This window comes from Diabrotica undecimpunctata, chromosome 9 (assembly GCF_040954645.1).
Source record: "Diabrotica undecimpunctata isolate CICGRU chromosome 9, icDiaUnde3, whole genome shotgun sequence".
NCBI classification, from domain to species: Eukaryota; Metazoa; Arthropoda; class Insecta; order Coleoptera; family Chrysomelidae; genus Diabrotica; species Diabrotica undecimpunctata.
The window spans coordinates 34,984,521-35,002,541 of record NC_092811.1 but is presented as its reverse complement, the minus strand read 5'-3'; the positions used below and the strand labels follow the sequence as shown (position 1 = coordinate 35,002,541).

Below are 18,021 nucleotides of genomic sequence, written 5' to 3'. Positions count from 1 at the left end.
TCAACAATAGACTAATCTCACTGGAAAGGAGAATCTTACGCAAACTCAACAGAAAACGACACGACTATCCCTCCGCACTCATTCATCGCCTGTCGAACATCCAGCCCATTAATGAGAGGCTTACCTCTCTGAGCAGGAGTTACACAATTCGCACCATCCGGGGCCAAAACCTCAGAGCCCAAAGCACTCTTAAAACTACCTGCTCGTCCCTCGGCAATGTATTCAGACCACGACCCAAACCCAAACTCCCATTCCTACCCACTATTCTGCTGGAACTCGCCAGCAACGAGCTCCCGGATGAATACATTGACATACAGGAGGCAACTCCCCTCTATTACCGCCGTATATTATAATACCGAAAGTTCATTCCGAACTGACACCGACGGGGGGGGGGGGATCGGTTTTCTGTGGTTTTCCGATCCCATTGCACAACGATACCCCGTCGTTTGCGAGGTCACCAGTCCACAGCTGCCCTCACGCGCCGCGATATTCACTCAAAATTAAATTGATTTTTTTCAAATTAATAAACTTATAAATTTCACATATTTACTAATTCTGTTTTTAGATCAAAAAATATTCTGAAAGGAACCGTTCACTTCTAACCCTTTCACCCCCGATTGTCCAGGACTAGCAAAGCAGCACAACCACCAACAACACCGCAACACCAGTGGACACCTCAAAATCCCTGTGCCACACCCACCAATAAGAAAACACGTCCTGAAGAGGCACAAGCCTAAAGCAGGACATCGGACACACCCAGCACAGAAGATAAACACTCACACAAAACCAACGCTACAATGAATCCAAACCAAAGGACAGTCTACCTCGGTCTCTCCTAGAGCCCTAAACTCTAGGGAGCCGATTAGCGGGGCTCTGCTCCACCTACCTTAGACTCTGAGGCTTTGTCTTCGCCTTCTACGAATTAGTTTTATTTTATCCTTCGAAAAGAACAATTCAACGTCCCAACTTGAATAAGGGATAAGTGCCTCTGTTTCAAGTTAAGAATTCACAACTGAACAGATAGGCCAGTGCATTTCTTACGGGCGTATGTTGCCAATAGTTCACGGGACTATGCAGGGCCGGCCGAAATAACCCATTCTTTATTTATATTCAAATTTTTATTTATATTTTCCAATGTTAATCAAATTTATTTTAAAAAGATAGGTACGTATCTATTTAATAAGCTTAACGACTACAATTACTTATAAATATGGTTACATTTTCAGGGAAGTGATTTTAAAGATTATTAGAAAAATGTCTTTATTAGTGGTTAAAATATTAGGTTTTACGCAATTGGTTAATTATTATGGCACAGGTAATTCTGACAGCTTAGGTGTCAACTCTCAAAATTATTTATAAAATATTACTTTCACAATAGTTAATAAATAGAAAGCAATAATAATTAAGATATTGTGCTTAAACTTCCATTATCGGGCAAGCCGGGCTAACAGGCCCTAACAGTAAACAATATTGATTACTTTATAATTGACTATTAATAGTTTTCTAATTCTCTTTATGTACTTAGTCATTCCAAACAATAGTGTCATTTGGAAAGCACATTTGGAAAGCAGACAGATTTATGAGTTATAGATAAATGAGCGGTATGTTTTTCAAAATAGTGTAATTAGGTGAAGTGGAGATTATATGTTTGTCTGTATACATAAGCCCAAACTGCCCGATTACGTTTTTAAATTCTTCTGCCCGGACAAGGGTTAAGGCATAACCATCGCGCACTCAAATCTCAAGTGTAAAAAATTATATTGTTAAAATGGATCCAGTTTTGCCGTTTAAAAGTGGTCAAATTTTACATCTGAGTGCTAAAAAAGTGATCTTAAACGTAGTGAGATACCACATTAATTTGCTTCGAGATGAAAGTCAACGTATTGTATTCGACAAAGTATCCGCGATGACAGGAGTGTCAGTTCGTACGATTCAAAAAATCGTACAGGAAGACAAAGAAGGTGAGCTTTCTGAGGTAAAAACAAACAGAAAAAGAACCCGTTGCCGAAACAACTCCAGAGACTATACTTACGATGAAGGTGTTCGTATCGGCGTTCGTCGAACAGTGCATAGTTTTTTTTTTGAAAACATTCCTCCTACTTTGAATCGTCTTCTGCCAAAAGTGAACCAAGACGAAAACTTGCCAAATTTTACCCGCAGTACAATGTACAGGTTGTTAAAAGACATGAACTTTGTTTATGCAAAACGTGATAAAAGTGCCGTGCTAATAGAACGTCCTGATATAATTGCATGGAGGCATGGATATTTAAGGGCCATTAAACAATATCGGGCTAAGGGCTATGACATTGTGTATTTGGATGAGTCATGGGTCAATGTGGGGCACTCGGTTTCCAGAGAATGGAAAGACAAAACCGTCACCTCGGCAAGAGATGCGTTCATAAAAGGGCTAAGTACTGGACTAAAGCATCCCACTCAGCGTGGACCACGTTTCATCCTTGTCCATGCCGGAAGTGAAAATGGTTTTGTAAACGGTGCTGAAATGTTTTTCCTTGCAAAAAAAAAACAGCGCTGATTATCACGACGAAATGGACGGTCCGTGTTTTGAGAACTGGTTTGAAAACAAACTGTTGCCCAACTTAGTTCGAAAAACGGTTATTGTTATGGACAATGCTCCATATCATAGTGTAAAAACCGAGTTGTTGCCTAACCAATCGTGGAATAAGAATAACATTATGGACTGGTTAAGACAAAAAGACATATTTTTTGAAGAAAATTATCTGAAGTGCGAGCTTTTGGAGGTAGTCGCGCAATTTAAACAAAATTTTGATAATTACAAAATTGAAGAACTTTGTAAACAACAAAATAATGTCAAAGTGCTTCGTTTGCCTCCATACCATTGCGAATTAAATCCAATTGAAATGGTATGGAGCCAAGTAAAAAGGCATGTGGCCGTAAATAACAGCACCTTCAAAGCGAAGGATATGGAGGACCTCATAAAAAAAGCGTTTTCAAATGTTACGTCTGATAACTGGAAAAACTATATTCAACATGTAATGACTCTGGAGAAAAAATTTTGGGAAGTGGACGGTCTAATGGAAGACGTAACTCCCATAGTTATAGATTTATATGATAGTAGTGACAATTCCGATTTGGATATGGACGAAGAATGTACATAGTTTTTGATAATTGTAATATTGTAAATATATAAATGTCAAACTAAAAAACCAAATAATTTGTTACATTTCTATGGTTCTGTTGTATTTTTTTTAAAATATACAGAAGTTTTTATTGTTTTTTTATGTTTTTTACTGACACTAATAATATCTACCACAATACTCACTCAATTTGTTCATTAAACAATTAAGAATATTTTTAAGAGTCTGATGATGACCTAAGCCGAAATTTAATAAATAACTGTTGTGAGAAAAAGACATGTCTTTAATTTTTATTTTTCAAAAAAACAAAAAAAATTTAAAGTTACCTAAGTGAAAAAACGTCTAATGTGCAATATAACATGCAGTTCGGCCCTGCTTTTTCGCTGCAACTCCACTACTCTCGCCTATCTCAGTCTATCGGTAGTTCTGGCATCACCGCTTCCCATAAGGCTCCTTTATGAATTCTTAACTTGACACAGACAGTAGGGTGTTTTGCACACCGACTTCACGAAATATCCTAGAGCAGAGTGGATAAGTTCATAGGTCCACTCTAGCTACGACGACAGTAGTAGTAGTAATATTAAATTTATTATTTAATATGTAAGTATCGGTATTCTCTATAATGAAGGTATTTGTTAACTGAACGTAGCTATTACACATTCTATATTCATCTGTTTTTCTACAATTTTTATGGGAATAAAATCTTTTCTTCCTCTTTTTTTCTCGATAAGGTCATTTTCCTAAGAAAATTGTAAATGCTATTGGCTATAATTATTTGACCCACCTTAGTCTAGATTTTTTAACATCCGTTGAAGCTGTCAAATTTAAATCATGGGCCATAATATTACATTATGTATTGGATTTTTCTTTTAAATTAAAGAGGAAGGAGACTGATTATTTCTTTACTATACCGTTACTCTTTATTTTTTTTTTTTCTAATTATTAGATTTTCAAATCGCCGAATCTAATAAAATTTGAACAAAATAACGAATAACTCCTTGTGAGAGTATATTTCGAATGTTTTGTATCGAATACTAATTCGTAGGCGCGAATCTAGGGCGATGCAGAGGGCACGTGTTTCGGGCGGCAGATTTCAGAGGTTGGCAAAACTTGAAAATTTTATTAAAAACTAATAGGTTGTTTAATTTTTTTTTTAAATAATATTGGTACATTTAACATTGTTTAATTTCGCAAGCATCTAATCTATATCTCTCATGTAAGATGCCACCATTTTTAGTTTTTATTAATTACCGAAGTTAACAGTCTATTGCATTTACCTTTGTAAATTCCATGAGGATTGTTTTTGTTACTGATGTCCTTCCAATATTTTTCTGTGGCCAAACAATGTTTTTTTAACAAGTTTTTATTAAACTGATGATAGAATGATTCAATTCCGAAAAGATCTTTTTTAAAATAAAAGTTTTAAGCTTTTAATAAGCATTTTTTTATACGTTGATACACACGAACACCACGTGCTTTGTAATCTATATCTATTTCACCCCCGTTCACCCCTCTGCTTCCAATAAAAAGTAAACTAAACAACCAGACATCTGCAGCCTGCAGTCATCGTTGTCGTTATCGATGGCTAAACATGTAATCTTATCTCTACATCAGGATTCCGTTATCGTTTACTATATATTATAAATATTTGAATCGGTGTACTCTTTAAATATGTTCGATTTTAATATACAAATCGATATTTTTAATGTTCTTTTTACACCATAAATTTAGTTTTCTTTTTGCTGATCTTTAGTTAAAATAGTATTACACTTCTTGAAAATTAACTTTATTCCACACCAACAATATGACAATGCAATATAACTAACTGACAACTATATAATTATAATTTTTTGACGTTTCAAACTTTACTATCTTTTTCGTCAACGGACTTTTCCTATGTGGGATAAATCTTTCGTAACACTGCTTTCTCTTTTATAGTTATTCGCCTCGAATAACTGGACTATCGGGAATCGATTGAAGCCAACGAGGTGGATCAGTTCCATGGTATGGAGCTAGTCTCTCGATATGAACTACCTTGGGTTTACTTCTAGCTGAAAACTGGATGCGATAGATTAGATAATTTATTTTCTGCAGGACGGTGTACGGGCCTTCCCAGTTTCGTTGAAGTTTCAGACAAAGTCCTTTCTTACGTGTGGGATTGTATAACCATACTGGGTCACCTCTTGCGAAAGTTGTACCAGTAGCATGTATGTCGAGCCTGGCCTTGGCTTTATCACTTTAAAGCTTCAAACTTTTACGAGCAAATCCGTAGACTTTTTCTAATTTTTCTTTCAAATTTTCAATGTAGGTCGGAAATGAACGTTCTTCTTCGCAAGGAGGCAATCTTCCGAAAATAAGATCTTGAGGAAGCTTTATTTCTCTTCCGGTGATCATCATTGATGGAGAATAACCAGTTGCTTCATGTTCGGAACTTCTATAGGCTAACAGGAATAGAGGAATTAAACTATCCCAATCTTTTTGATTATCAGAGACAAACATTGAAAGGTATTGACAAACAGTTCTATTATCTCTTTCGACCATTCCGTCTGATTGAGGATGGAGTGGCGTAGTGCGAGTTTTCTTAATACCCAAGATTTTCATTAATTCTTGCCATAATTCTGATTCAAAATTTCGTCCTTGATCAGAATGTAACTCTAAAGGAACTCCATGTCTTGATACGACGTGTGTTATAAATGCTTCTGCTACTGTAGTCGCTTCTTGATTAGGAAGGGGTACAATTTCAGGCCATTTTAAAAAATAATCCATTGCTACCATTAAGTACTTATTCCCTCTCTCTGTCATCGGAAGTGGACCAAGAATATCAATTGCAAGTCGTTCAAAAGGCTTTCCGGAAAGATACTGTGCCATTTTACCACGACTTCTTGTTCTAGGGCCTTTTTTACCATTACATAAATCGCATTTCCTACACCAATCTTCTACATCTCGACGACAATTGATCCAGTAAAATCTGTTTCGAACTCTGGCCAGTGTTCTTTTGACTCCAAAATGGCCTCCAGAAGCTATGAAGTTCTTGCAACACACTTTTAATGTGTGATTTCGACAGTACCACTTGTTGAACTATACGTACTCCATCGGGACTTTCCCACTTTCGATATAATAGACCATTGGAAAGATACAGAGATTCCCATTGAGCCCAGTACGCTTTTATAGTTCCACTGTAATTGGTTATTTCCTGCCAAATAGGTCTTACTCCATTTTTAAGCCATTCTCGTATGACTTTTAAGTCATTATCTTTCTTTTGACTCTTTTTAAGGTTTTCCAGGGAAGTCTGATCATTATCTTCTTCTTGTATAACTGTGGTTACCTGAAGACTTACTTCTTCGGTTATGTTCTCTTTATCTTCAAGTCTTTTACAGTACTGGCATTATCGTTCCAAACAGGGTCGCCTAGAAAGAATATCGGCATTGTTATGGAGACGCCCTTTTCTATGTACTACGTCGAAGGTATACTGTTTGAGTCTCTCTATTAACCGAGTCACTTGTCCCTCTGGCTTCTTAAAATTCATTAGCCACAGTAAAGCGCTATGGTCAGTTCTAACTATAAAATTTCTGTTATAAAGAAAAGTATGAAAATGTTCTAGGGCTTTTATAATAGCTAGGAGCTCTTTTCTGGTAACACAATAATTCTTTTCAGCCTTTCCCATTGTTTTACTAAAATATGCAATAACTTTTTCTTCGCCTTCCTGTTCTTGTGATAATACTGCGCCAATACCATGTTGAGATGCGTCACAATCCAACAGAAATTTACCATCTTCTCGTGGATATGCTAGAATTGGTGCTGTTGTAAGTCGTTTTTTTAAATCTATGAAAGCATTTTGATAATCCGGTGTCTAGTCAAATTCAATGTTGTTTTCGGTTAGTCGATAAAGGGGCTTAGCTATGCGGCCAAAATCTTTAATAAATTTTCGGTAATATGAACAGAGTCCAAGAAAACTTCTAATTTCCTTTTTATTTCCTGGTTTAGGCCAATCTTTAATAACTGAAATCTTCTCTGGATCAGTTTTAATTTCTTCTATTGAAACGATATGTCCTAAATAGTATGCCTCTCTTTGAAATAGTGACCATTTCTTATAATTTAACTTTAAATTGGCATTTCTCAATCTGTCAAATACCTCGCTTAAGTTTTTCAGATGTTCGTCAAACGTTTTGGACATAATCATTATATCAATAAGATATACTAGACACGTTTTCCAGGTAAGTCCTCTTAAAACCGTCTCCATTAGACGTTCAAACGTAGCTGGAGCATTACACAGACCAAATGGTAGAACCTGAAACTTGTAGAAACCACGGCCAGTTGAAAAAGCAGTTTTGTCTCGATCATCCGGATGTACTTCTACTTGCCAGTAGCCACTTTTTAAATCTAGGGTAGAAAACCATTTAACACCTGATAGAGTGTTTAGTGTATCATCTATTCGTGGCAACGGATAACTGTCTTTTTGTGTAACCTGGTTTAATCTTCTGTAGTCTACACAAAAGCGAGTAGATCCATCTTTCTTAGTTACTAAGACTACTGGTGAACACCAGGGGCCCGAAGCTTCTTCGATAATATCAGCATTTATCATGTCTTGTATTATGTTTTCAACTTCCTTTTGTCTAGCAAATGGCAATCTCCGTGGCGCTTGACGAATTGGTCTTACATCTTCAGTATAAATTCTATGTTGAACTAAACTAGTACGCCCTGTAGATTTCTCGGATTCAAAAATGTCGTAGTTTTCATTACTAAATTCTTTAATTTTGTTTAATTCTTTAGTTGTTAAGTGGTCAACATTTTTGATTAGTTGTTTCACTAGGCTAGCGTCAACTGGGTTTCTGGAAGCTGTATTCTTTTTTAAATATTTTTCGCACTTGCTTATTTTTTCTATTGGTGTACAGAATGCTATTTGTTGTTCTTTCTTCAATTTAAAAGGCTTTTTAGACAAATTAGCAACCCTTACTGGAATCATCTCATCTACATTAATAAGACATCTGGCTATCAAAATTCCATCACTAACTAGTTCATCGCTTTCCACAACGCCGAAATGTAGACCTTCAGGTTTTTGACTCAGTCTCGCCAGGATGATACTTTCAGAATTTTGAGGAATTTCGGTATTCTCGCTTACTATAACTCTTACTTGAGGTACCGATTCTTCCAAATTTAGGACAATTTCTTCATTTTTAAATAACATTTTATTTTGAAGATTTATGATAAATTTGTTCTGCATAATATCCATCCCAAGAACGCATTCGTCTTTAATATCGGCTACAAGGAAAACGTGTTTTTATCAAGGTGTTACCAATCTGTATGGTTGCCATTATCTCTCCATGAATTGGAATAGTGTGGCCTGAAGCTGTTTCAAGAACTAAGTTTGTTTTAGTGGGTTGTAGTTTCTCATTCAGAAATCCGGTTCGAATAAAGGATCTGGTTGCACCGGTATCAATAATAAAGGTGCATTTTTGATTCTTAACGTAGCCCTTAAGTAATAAATTTTGTTCATTTTTATGTAAAGTATAAGTGTGAATTTGGGAGCTTTGATTAGATACAGCCGACGCCCGCCCCTTAGTGTCGACTTTTATTCGTTTCCCTGGCTATTGTTTGCGTATCTGTGGTCAGTTGTGGGAGATCGATTTCTTAGAGACCTATCTCTACTAGTATTTCTAATAGGACTATGTGATGGGCTTCTGGATGTCGATCTAGGCGACCTACTAGCCTCATTCTTTGGATGTTCTCTCCTTGTTTGGGATCGGCTTCTGCAATTGTTTTGAAAATATCCTATTCTCCCCCAATTAAAACATCTTCTGTTTTTATTTCGAGGTTTTAGTTGAAGATTTTGCAGTATGTTTAAAATTTGGGATAAAATAGGTTGTTGGTTATCTGCGGTTGTGATTTCTTTATTTTCTTGAAATCTTATTTCTCTTAATTTTGGGAGAGATATGAAAATGCTTTTTGCCGCTTCATACTCCTGGGCTGAGACTAGTGCTCCATTTAGCGATTTGTGATGTTGTAATCGGAGAGCTTGTTGCATTTCAACATCCTGTAGTCCATCTATGAATGCCTGTATTCCAATTTGTTCCAGGAAATCTTTAGGTGCCTGAGGGTATGCCAAGTGCAATAATCTTTTAATGTCGGCTTCAAATTCTTGCAGGCTTTCGTTATGTTTTTGATATCGAATTTTTAGCTGACTTTGGAAAACCTGCTTTAGATGCTGTTGGCTATATCTTGTCTCTAAAGCTTCAACGAGAGAGGTATAACTGGGTGCATCTTGGGGAAGGAATTGCAAAACGGTTGCTGCCTGTCCTCGAAGCAACACCACCAAAGAAGCTGCCGTTTCTTTTTCATTCCAGCCATTTGCTCTAGCTGCAGCTTCAAATTAAAAACAATAAGTTTCCCATGCTGTCTGACCATCGAATGTGGGTGGTTTTAAAAATTTACTAGTTCGTATTGTATCTGGTTCAATTATGGAAGGTGATGAAGCTGTTTGTTTAGATTCGACGTTAGTTACTGAAACATTAGGTAAAGAAGCTTGTGTATTAATCTTTTTTTCTAACTCAACTATTTGTATTTGTAAATTAGATTTCAAATCATTTTGTTGTTGTTCTATTTTATTTTCAAAATTGTTTTGTTTTTCTTCTAACTTATCTATTCTACTAGTGATTTGAATTATCTCTAACTGAAAATATTCGTGAATTTTGGATAAACCATCTATGATTTCTACCTCTATTTTTTTACGCCTCTCCTTCTCGTCTTCCTCTTCTTGCCTACGCTTCTCATTTTCCGCTTTCTCTTCTTGTCTACGCTTCTCTTCATCTTCTTTCATTTTTAAAAACCATGCAGGGGGTCCGGACGTATCCATTTCTTTGTCAAACTCAGTGGATCTTGTATTTACCATTAACAACTGCTAAATATTTCTTTATCCCACCGCTGTCACCAATATTACACTTCTTGAAAATTAACTTTATTCCACACCAACAATATGACAATACAATATAACTAACTGATAACTATATAATTATAATTTTTTGACGTTTCAAACTTTACTATCTTTTTCGTCAACGGACTTTTTCTATGTGGGATAAATCTTTCGTAACAATAGGTTGCCTGTAGCATTGACTCTATTAAGCTTCATCTATAAATCTTTGATATTACCCGCTTGTAAAACAGTATTATCTGCATATCGAAGATGGCTTATTGGTACACCATTAATCTTGATGCCTTCATATTGTTATTCTAGTTCTCCTTAAATATCTGTTTTGTATATAGGTTGAAAAGCAGCGGCAAAAATGCAGCTTTTTCTAATCTCTTTAGAAATAGTTGTTTCGTTCACCATACGTCCATACTTAATATGGGCTCTTGTCGTACGGTCGTAGCTTCCACAGAGGTAGTTTCTTTATCTGGATGTAATTCGGTCGACGCTCGTAAGGCGGGGCGAAGGTTCTTCGCCTCCATCCTCGACCTCGTGGTTACCTGTTTGTACTTGTACCACACTCCACGTGAAGTTCACCGGTGGCTCTGTAATCCTCAAAGGCTCATCAACAATTCAGAATACTATAACAGTTCGATGGTTCTTACGTGACGGTATATTGTTTTCTTACATATATTAAATATGAGTATTCTAATTGCGGTGTACGCCCTGGATTTCACAGAGATGCCAGCCCTTTACGTTTCGACGTGTGGTCGAGCACACACCCCACGAGGTATGTAGGAACACCGTCAAAGTGGCGACATTGATGTTGGTACTACGCCACGCACGTTACCTTCCGCAGAAACAATATAATGTCTTGTAAAGACGTTGATTATTTCCGTCGAGGAGGTTTCCAACGGCGAAGCGCGACTTTAGCTTGGCCACCGAGCGAGGAGAAATTCCAAGTCCATCTGGGACTTTAATTAACTCCTAACCGTCGGTGGTCCAGTGGAACACTGTGTCAGTTCGGTACGATCTGAAAGACACATTGTCTTTCCTATCTCAAAGGTTCCTACCCAGGCAGGGAATGTTCACTCGGAGCCTAGACGAAAAAATGACCAACAGTCGCTACTCCTATTCCTGTTTTCCTGTGAATACTTCGTAGTCGATAAGACTTCGTACGTATTCAATAAGAAAGCGTTTGGACCCTTCTTTAAACGAAGTATTCTTACAAGGGTTCACTCCTGGGTATAATAATAAACGTTGAATTTTCAAGAGGCTCTTAGCCAACAAGGGTCTAGCAGGGGCTAGTGGTGTAAAACGATTAGATCCCGATCGCAAGACCTAGAAAAGGTGCTGCCTTTTTATACACTTTGTGTTTGCAATTTAGCAGCGATTTTCTACCGGGATGCCAAAGACAACGCAGTTAATAAAACTGTTTGTGATTGGCCGGCCAGAGTGACACTGCGTCGTGATTGGTCAGTTCTGGTGACACTCTCTGATTCCAATACAGATTTCTAATAATCTGGATAACCTTAATGTCAAGTACATTTTCGCCCCAGAAGTTATGTAGACAAGTGTTTAACTACTGTTTTATTAGTTTATTATAATGTGGTCTTACCTTGCTATCATCTTCCATTTCTAGGAATGTCAAATAGTGAAAATGTCTCAGAAGTCTAGCCGTTACGGGATTTCTACCACCACCTGGTGGACCCATAGCTGCTACAAAGTTTATATCAATTATTTTTCTAAACTCGCCAATATTTTTTCTGTCGTACCACCCTGCAACAGAAAATTTAATATTTTAATAAATGCTAGTTTATTGCATTAAAATTTTAATGAACCTATCAGATGCAAAAAAGAAAAGACGGACATGCTAGCACATTATGTATGCAAATCCCTAAACTGTTGATACGGGTGACTCAATGAAAAATAGATATTTGTCAACAAGTTTACAGAAGTATATAGGAAAACAATTTTAAATTGAGTATGACCACCAGGTATAAAGATTGAAGCAGAATAGAATACAATAGTTTTGAGGGTTAATCCCTAAATAAAGTTACCAGTGTAGGAGTGATGGAGATTAACAGGTACTAATGAATTTGCAAGAAATGTAAGACGTTTATTTTATTGCTTATATATAATATAATTTGTGGGCGTAACAGAGGCCGATATGTAAAAAAATTAATATTATTTTAATCAAATTCCATTTCAGATTCACTGCTTTCTTCAGAATCTAAGGAATCTTCAACTCCAATGTTAATTATTACCGGTTCCAGCATTGCATCAGTCATATTATCCAAATTCCACATTTTATTTTCTTCCTTGTAAGCATGACTAACAGCATTTTTCCAATTATCTGGAGTTACTTTTGATAAGGAATGTTCTAATAATTGTTGTAAGTCTTCTAATTTAAAAGTTTTGTTGTTGCATCCGACTTCACTCTTTACTTGAGACCATATATTTTCTATCGGATTCAGATCACAGTGGTATGGGGGTAAACGTAAAATAATTACATCACGGTTTAATGCCATTTCATCAATTATATATTTTTTATAAGCTGCTTTATGTTGCCTTACAATAGGTAATAATCCTTTTTTTGTCGAATTCTCCTTGTGCTCAATTGCGTGTTTATCCAACCATTCGATTATCTCTCCTTTTTTCCATGCCGTTGTTGGCAAATCCAACATTTGCTCAAAATATTCTTCAAAAACGTCAGCAGTCATTTCCTCGTGCTAATCTTTGGTTGATTTGGAGGCAAAACTTAATAATCCACCATTGACAAAACCGTATTCGTTTCCAATATGGGTTATTATGAGTCTGCGTCCTTTTCCAACAGAAATATTGTTTATTCCAGTACATACACCTTCGATGAATGCCTGACGGGAACTTTTCACATTTGTATCAACCCATAGATATTGTACAGTATGACCTTTATTTAGCAAAGTCTCGTCCAAATAAAAATTTGTTTTCCCTTCTTCTCGGTACTTTTTAATAGTTCTTAGATAATCTCGTCTCCAACATACAATGTAATCTTTTTCAATTAAAACGGATTTTTTTCTATTTTTTTGCCAACGAAATCCCATCTCTCTCAATAGTCCCCATAAGTTCTTGTTGCTTATGATTGGTAACTCTTCGTTTTCTCTAATTAATGTTTGGATTTTGTCCAATGTTGGAAATTCTTTGTTAAAAACAAAATGAGTGGACGCTGTGTCTTATCATGTTTTTATGTATTTCTTCAATTTCCAAGGGTTTACTCCCTCCACTCTTCTTGGGAGATGAAACAATTCCTCCTTTTCTTTCTTTTAGGAATCTATAAATTGTTGCTTCTCCAACCCCTGTCATATTTGAACACATGTTAACGATTTCACGAACATTACTTAAAGGGCGTTGATATACAAGTGCATCGTGTACATTTAATATTATATTTTTCTCTCTTAGACTGAAGGCACCTTTAAAACTACACTTAACCAGGATAAAACCTGTTGTCGACGTCATTTTTAAATGCAAATAACCAAATATCGAAACCAAAAACGTAGGTAGGTAAGACATGAACAATGTACATCTACAAACTAAATGGAAAATGGAAACAATTTCTAATTTATATTATTGGCATAAGCTGTAATGTGGCATAAAAACTACTTAAAGTATCATTAGTGAAGCCTTATCAGTAATTCCAGGTAATCGTTCAAAGAAGGTATTCTTTTTGTGTCAGGCGAAAACATTGAATTCTCTCGTTAATCACCCGTGTATAATTAACAATAATCGTGTGGCATATATACCGACGTTTTTTTAACGCACAAAAAAGGTATAGTAAGATTAGTGGATACTTATTTTACAGAAGATTTTTTAAAAGATAATGAATTGTTGACGGCATCTTAAAATATAAATTTTTTTTATTTATTTCAAAACAAGTAGGGTAAACTATACAGTTATTGAACACTTAAGAAAATTTCAACTTTAAAAATTCGTAATTCACATTGTTCTCTGCAGATTGAATTGAAATTTATACAAAAGGTAGTCTAAACAGTTTATTACAATATGGATAAAAGGATTTAAAGAAGGTGTTAAATATTTTTTGTCAATATATATTTATTAAAAATAGTTACAAAAATTATAGCTATTGGACAGTTTATTTAGTTACAGGACACTCAAAATTAGTTATTGGACGACTGCTTTAACACAATAAAAAACTAGAAACAAATGAAAATTACAGGAAAAACCTAAGATTTCTGTGCGGTATGGGGTACCTATATACAATTGACACAATTAAATTTTATAAATGCTTTTGTGCTATTTTGTATTGAGTGAAAAGTTCGTCAATGTCTTCATCCTCACTGTCTTGGTTACTGTTATTAGCATCAGAATCACTATCCTGGAGATTGAAGCAGTTGTGACATATAAATAGATCACCATCGTTAGGTATATGCTGTCTATGATTAACAGGAATACATGATTCGTGATAATAAAGATTACAGTCATCGCATTTTAATTTGTTCAATTGAATATCATTTGAACAAATAAAACATTTGACTTTTTTTGAATTCTTTTTCTTGCTCCACTGGTTTATGGTTAATTTTTCTTCTCTTTTCCGTTTCCTTTCTTGTTTTTGTTTTTCCTGCTCTTCTTTTATCTCCTCCTTTTTCCGTAACATTTCTTGATATCCTGCAGATGTAATAGCAAAAGGACGTCGTTCCGTGTTACGTTTATTTTTTCTTTCCGGTACAGTAGGAGAAGTTAAAAAGTTACCCAACAATTCGTGTTTAACAATAATTTTACTTGTAGAGGGTAAGTCATAAACATTAGTTTTATATTGTTGAAAATGGATATCATTGGTACTGCTACTCTCAGAAATATTTACATTTTCAATACCACTCTGTTCTGATGTTTTTATTTCAGTATTTTTAACGGGAGATGTGATAACCACATTTTGAATAATATTAATGTTTGTGTCTCTATTTTTTAGAACCATTGGGTTATCCGAATGTTTTGGATCATGTTCAAAAAAATTCCAAATTTTGAACAACAAATTCAAATTATCATCGCTAGGTAGATTATTCTTTGGATTTTCTTTTAAATTCTCTAAGCTATGAACTTTTTCAGGACCTAAGATATTTACAAAAGTATTATAGTCCATCTTGGGTTTCTTTTGATGATCTGAAATGATTAAATTTTTTACTACTTCTTTGCCTAAACATTTTGTGTAGTCAATAGCATCTGCATTAAATGGAAACAATCCGCAAGCCTTGAAACCATTTACTACTGTTTCAGTTTTACAGCTTTTTTTTATAGCTTGCTCCAATATAGAAGCAAATACAACCTTATTCACTACCCCTCCTGGATGCTGTTCTTCCCATTCTCTCACTGATTGCCGCCAAGCTTCTTTTAATGGACGGAAAATAGAAACGTCACAGGGTTGTAAAATCCTTGTGGCGTTAGGATAAAGTGCAATCACTTCAATCTGCAGTTCATTACACAATACACTTAATTGGTAACTTAAGTGACTTTTGTGCCCATCTACAAAAAGAATAACTGGAAGATTAATATTATTTTCAATTAAGTGTGGGTAAAAAACATTCGCAATATACTGATAGAATGTCTCTGCCGTCATTCAACCATTATCGCTTCTGCCCACACCCCATTTAGGATTAATACCTTTAGCAACCTTTTCAGGAATACGTTGATAAGGATAAATAACTATAGGCACGCAAATTTTACCGTCTGCTGAAAACGTAAACATCACAGTGACGTTTTCTTTTGAAGAGCTTTTTTCAACGTTATAAACATTTTTGGAACCTTTCATAGCAAATACTTTTCCAGTAGATGGACATATTTGAAATCCTGACTCATCTCCATTAAAAATTCTTGATGGATCAGTTAGAACTTCTTCTAAATGTTTTTCTTTAACATAGGTTTCAATATTTTTAAACCAGTTTTTGATGTCTCGTTCAGATACACAAGCGCTAGCTGCCGTCACACCTTCACTTGTCCTTCTAGAAACCCCTGGATGTCGCTTTAAAAATCCCTAAAAAAAATCAAACGATGAATACAGATTAAAATACATTTTTTTGGTGACTTACTTTTAACCATCCATCTCCAGGTCGATTATCTTTAAAGTTATTGGAGCGCGGGTTTTCGATTAAAAATTTTTGCACGCTGCTTTTTAAATCGTTAGCCTTTTTGGGGAAACCTTTTGAAGCAGATTCTTGTATCCATCTGGAATATTGAATGTAAAATAAAATAATGCTATGGGTTAAGATAAATTAAATGAATTTACCTAACCAGAGTATTCTCCTCCTCGCAAGTTAAAATAGGAGACGGTCCAAGTGTATCTTTATGTTCCGGATGTTTTAATTTAAATTCTATAGTGGACTTCGGAATTCCATATTTTTTTTCAGCTGTTCTATATGATTCAGTGCCATTTTGGACATCCTTAACAGCTTCTATAAGTTTCATCTTATCATATTTTCTAAGTTTAGGCATTTTACTACAATCCTAAAAAATCCATTTTTAGTGATTGGACGGTCAAATTTAGTTATTGGACAGCTGTCCAATAACTGTCAAATCGATTACTAAATTAATTTTACTGCTATCTCCAGTTAATTATACGTAAATCCGTTGAAAATTGTAGAAATATGTGGCAAGTATAGTTATCTAGTGATTGAACAGGTGCCCCATAATAATAGAATTCAGCAAGTTTTCTAGTTTAGTTATTGGACAGGCGTAATTAAATCCGAATTAAAATCCTTATTACTGTACCAGATCTACCTTAGGGACTATTAGTGCCTTTACTACACCCTTTTAAATAAAAATACAATCTTACCTTAAAAATACCACGTAGTTTTAAAAAAAAAGTCAGAGCAGATGCTTAACACAATGCTTAAATGTCACTTCACTCACATAACCTAAAAATATGTACCGCCAAAATCACAGAACCCGTCAAAGGTAGAACATAGACATAAGAATGAACGTAATATAGAAACGAGTAGTGCCACCTAGTGAAATATACTCTTGTTGGCACTTGCAGAAATCTTATTCTAGTAAGTTAACACTGTAATGTCCAATAACTGTCTCGTGTCCAATAACTGGCGTTTTACCCTATAGGGTGACGCCTATGGTTTTTTGACCTGTTGAGGATTTGCATACATCATGTGCTATCAATATGATGGAAAAGGACTATAAGTATATATTATGCCACGACAGAAACGTAATATTAGATACAGTAGTGTTAAAAGTGTTGAAAATATCATTTATGCTGTCTTTTGAAACAGCAGTAATTATATGAACAACATATCTCTTAAGAAAAGGTATTTGATAATTAAGTTGTCTTAAACTATTTTGAATTGTGTCATCCAGAACATAACTAGATAAAATGAGTTAAAACGTTTTAATATCTGTTTTTTACAATATTCTCGGAATTTATTCCAACAAAAATCAAATTAGGAAAATTTATATTCAAGATATAGTAATTTTACGGACAAAGTTATTTAGTATTGCCTTTCTTAATATCATATTCTATAAAATAACCTGGTGTTTGAAGTAAGGATAGTGTAACGCGCTTTGTTCCTGATATCCTCTAGTGACTTGCGAATCTAAAATTGCTTGCTTGGGCCCCAAGTCTTCGCTTCAGACTACGTCCCGTCCGGAGACTTGTTGCTGAAGTGTTTGGGCCCCACTTGCCCGGGTTTTTTGGGTTCCATATATTTTTTTGGTTGGCTTTCGTCGGATTTTTTTTTAAATTTTTTTGTTAGCGTAAGCCGTTTTTCATGTTTTTTATTTTTTTTTCGTAGGATGTCTTTGTGAGGGTCCTATTGAAGTTATTTTGGTTCTCACCCCTTGGGGTCTACACGGTGTGGCGATTTGCAGTGTTTATCAACTTTTAGAGCTACGAACCATCCTCTGTTGGCTTATTTGGTTTTCTCTCTGGGATTTTGATTTGTTTGTTTATTTTTTTAAATTTTCTCTCCCGTATTTGTTTAATTTCCTCTCACTACTTTTTATTTAGTT

At 35.3% G+C, this 18,021-nt stretch overlaps 1 protein-coding gene across 2 annotated transcripts in view; it reads right to left on the bottom strand.

Annotated features, from left to right (window-relative positions):
- Nucleotides 1-18,021, bottom strand: part of LOC140449818 (dynein axonemal heavy chain 1-like) — a 1,063,244-nt gene that overhangs the window by 443,121 nt on the left and 602,102 nt on the right. For both annotated transcript variants that reach the window (XR_011951893.1, XM_072543176.1), the window contains exon 35: nucleotides 11,636-11,796. Coding sequence is in view for 1 of the 2 variants with exons in the window: in XM_072543176.1 (XP_072399277.1) it covers nucleotides 11,636-11,796 (161 nt within the window). In the remaining variant the exon portion in view is untranslated. The remainder of the gene's footprint in view (nucleotides 1-11,635; nucleotides 11,797-18,021) is intronic.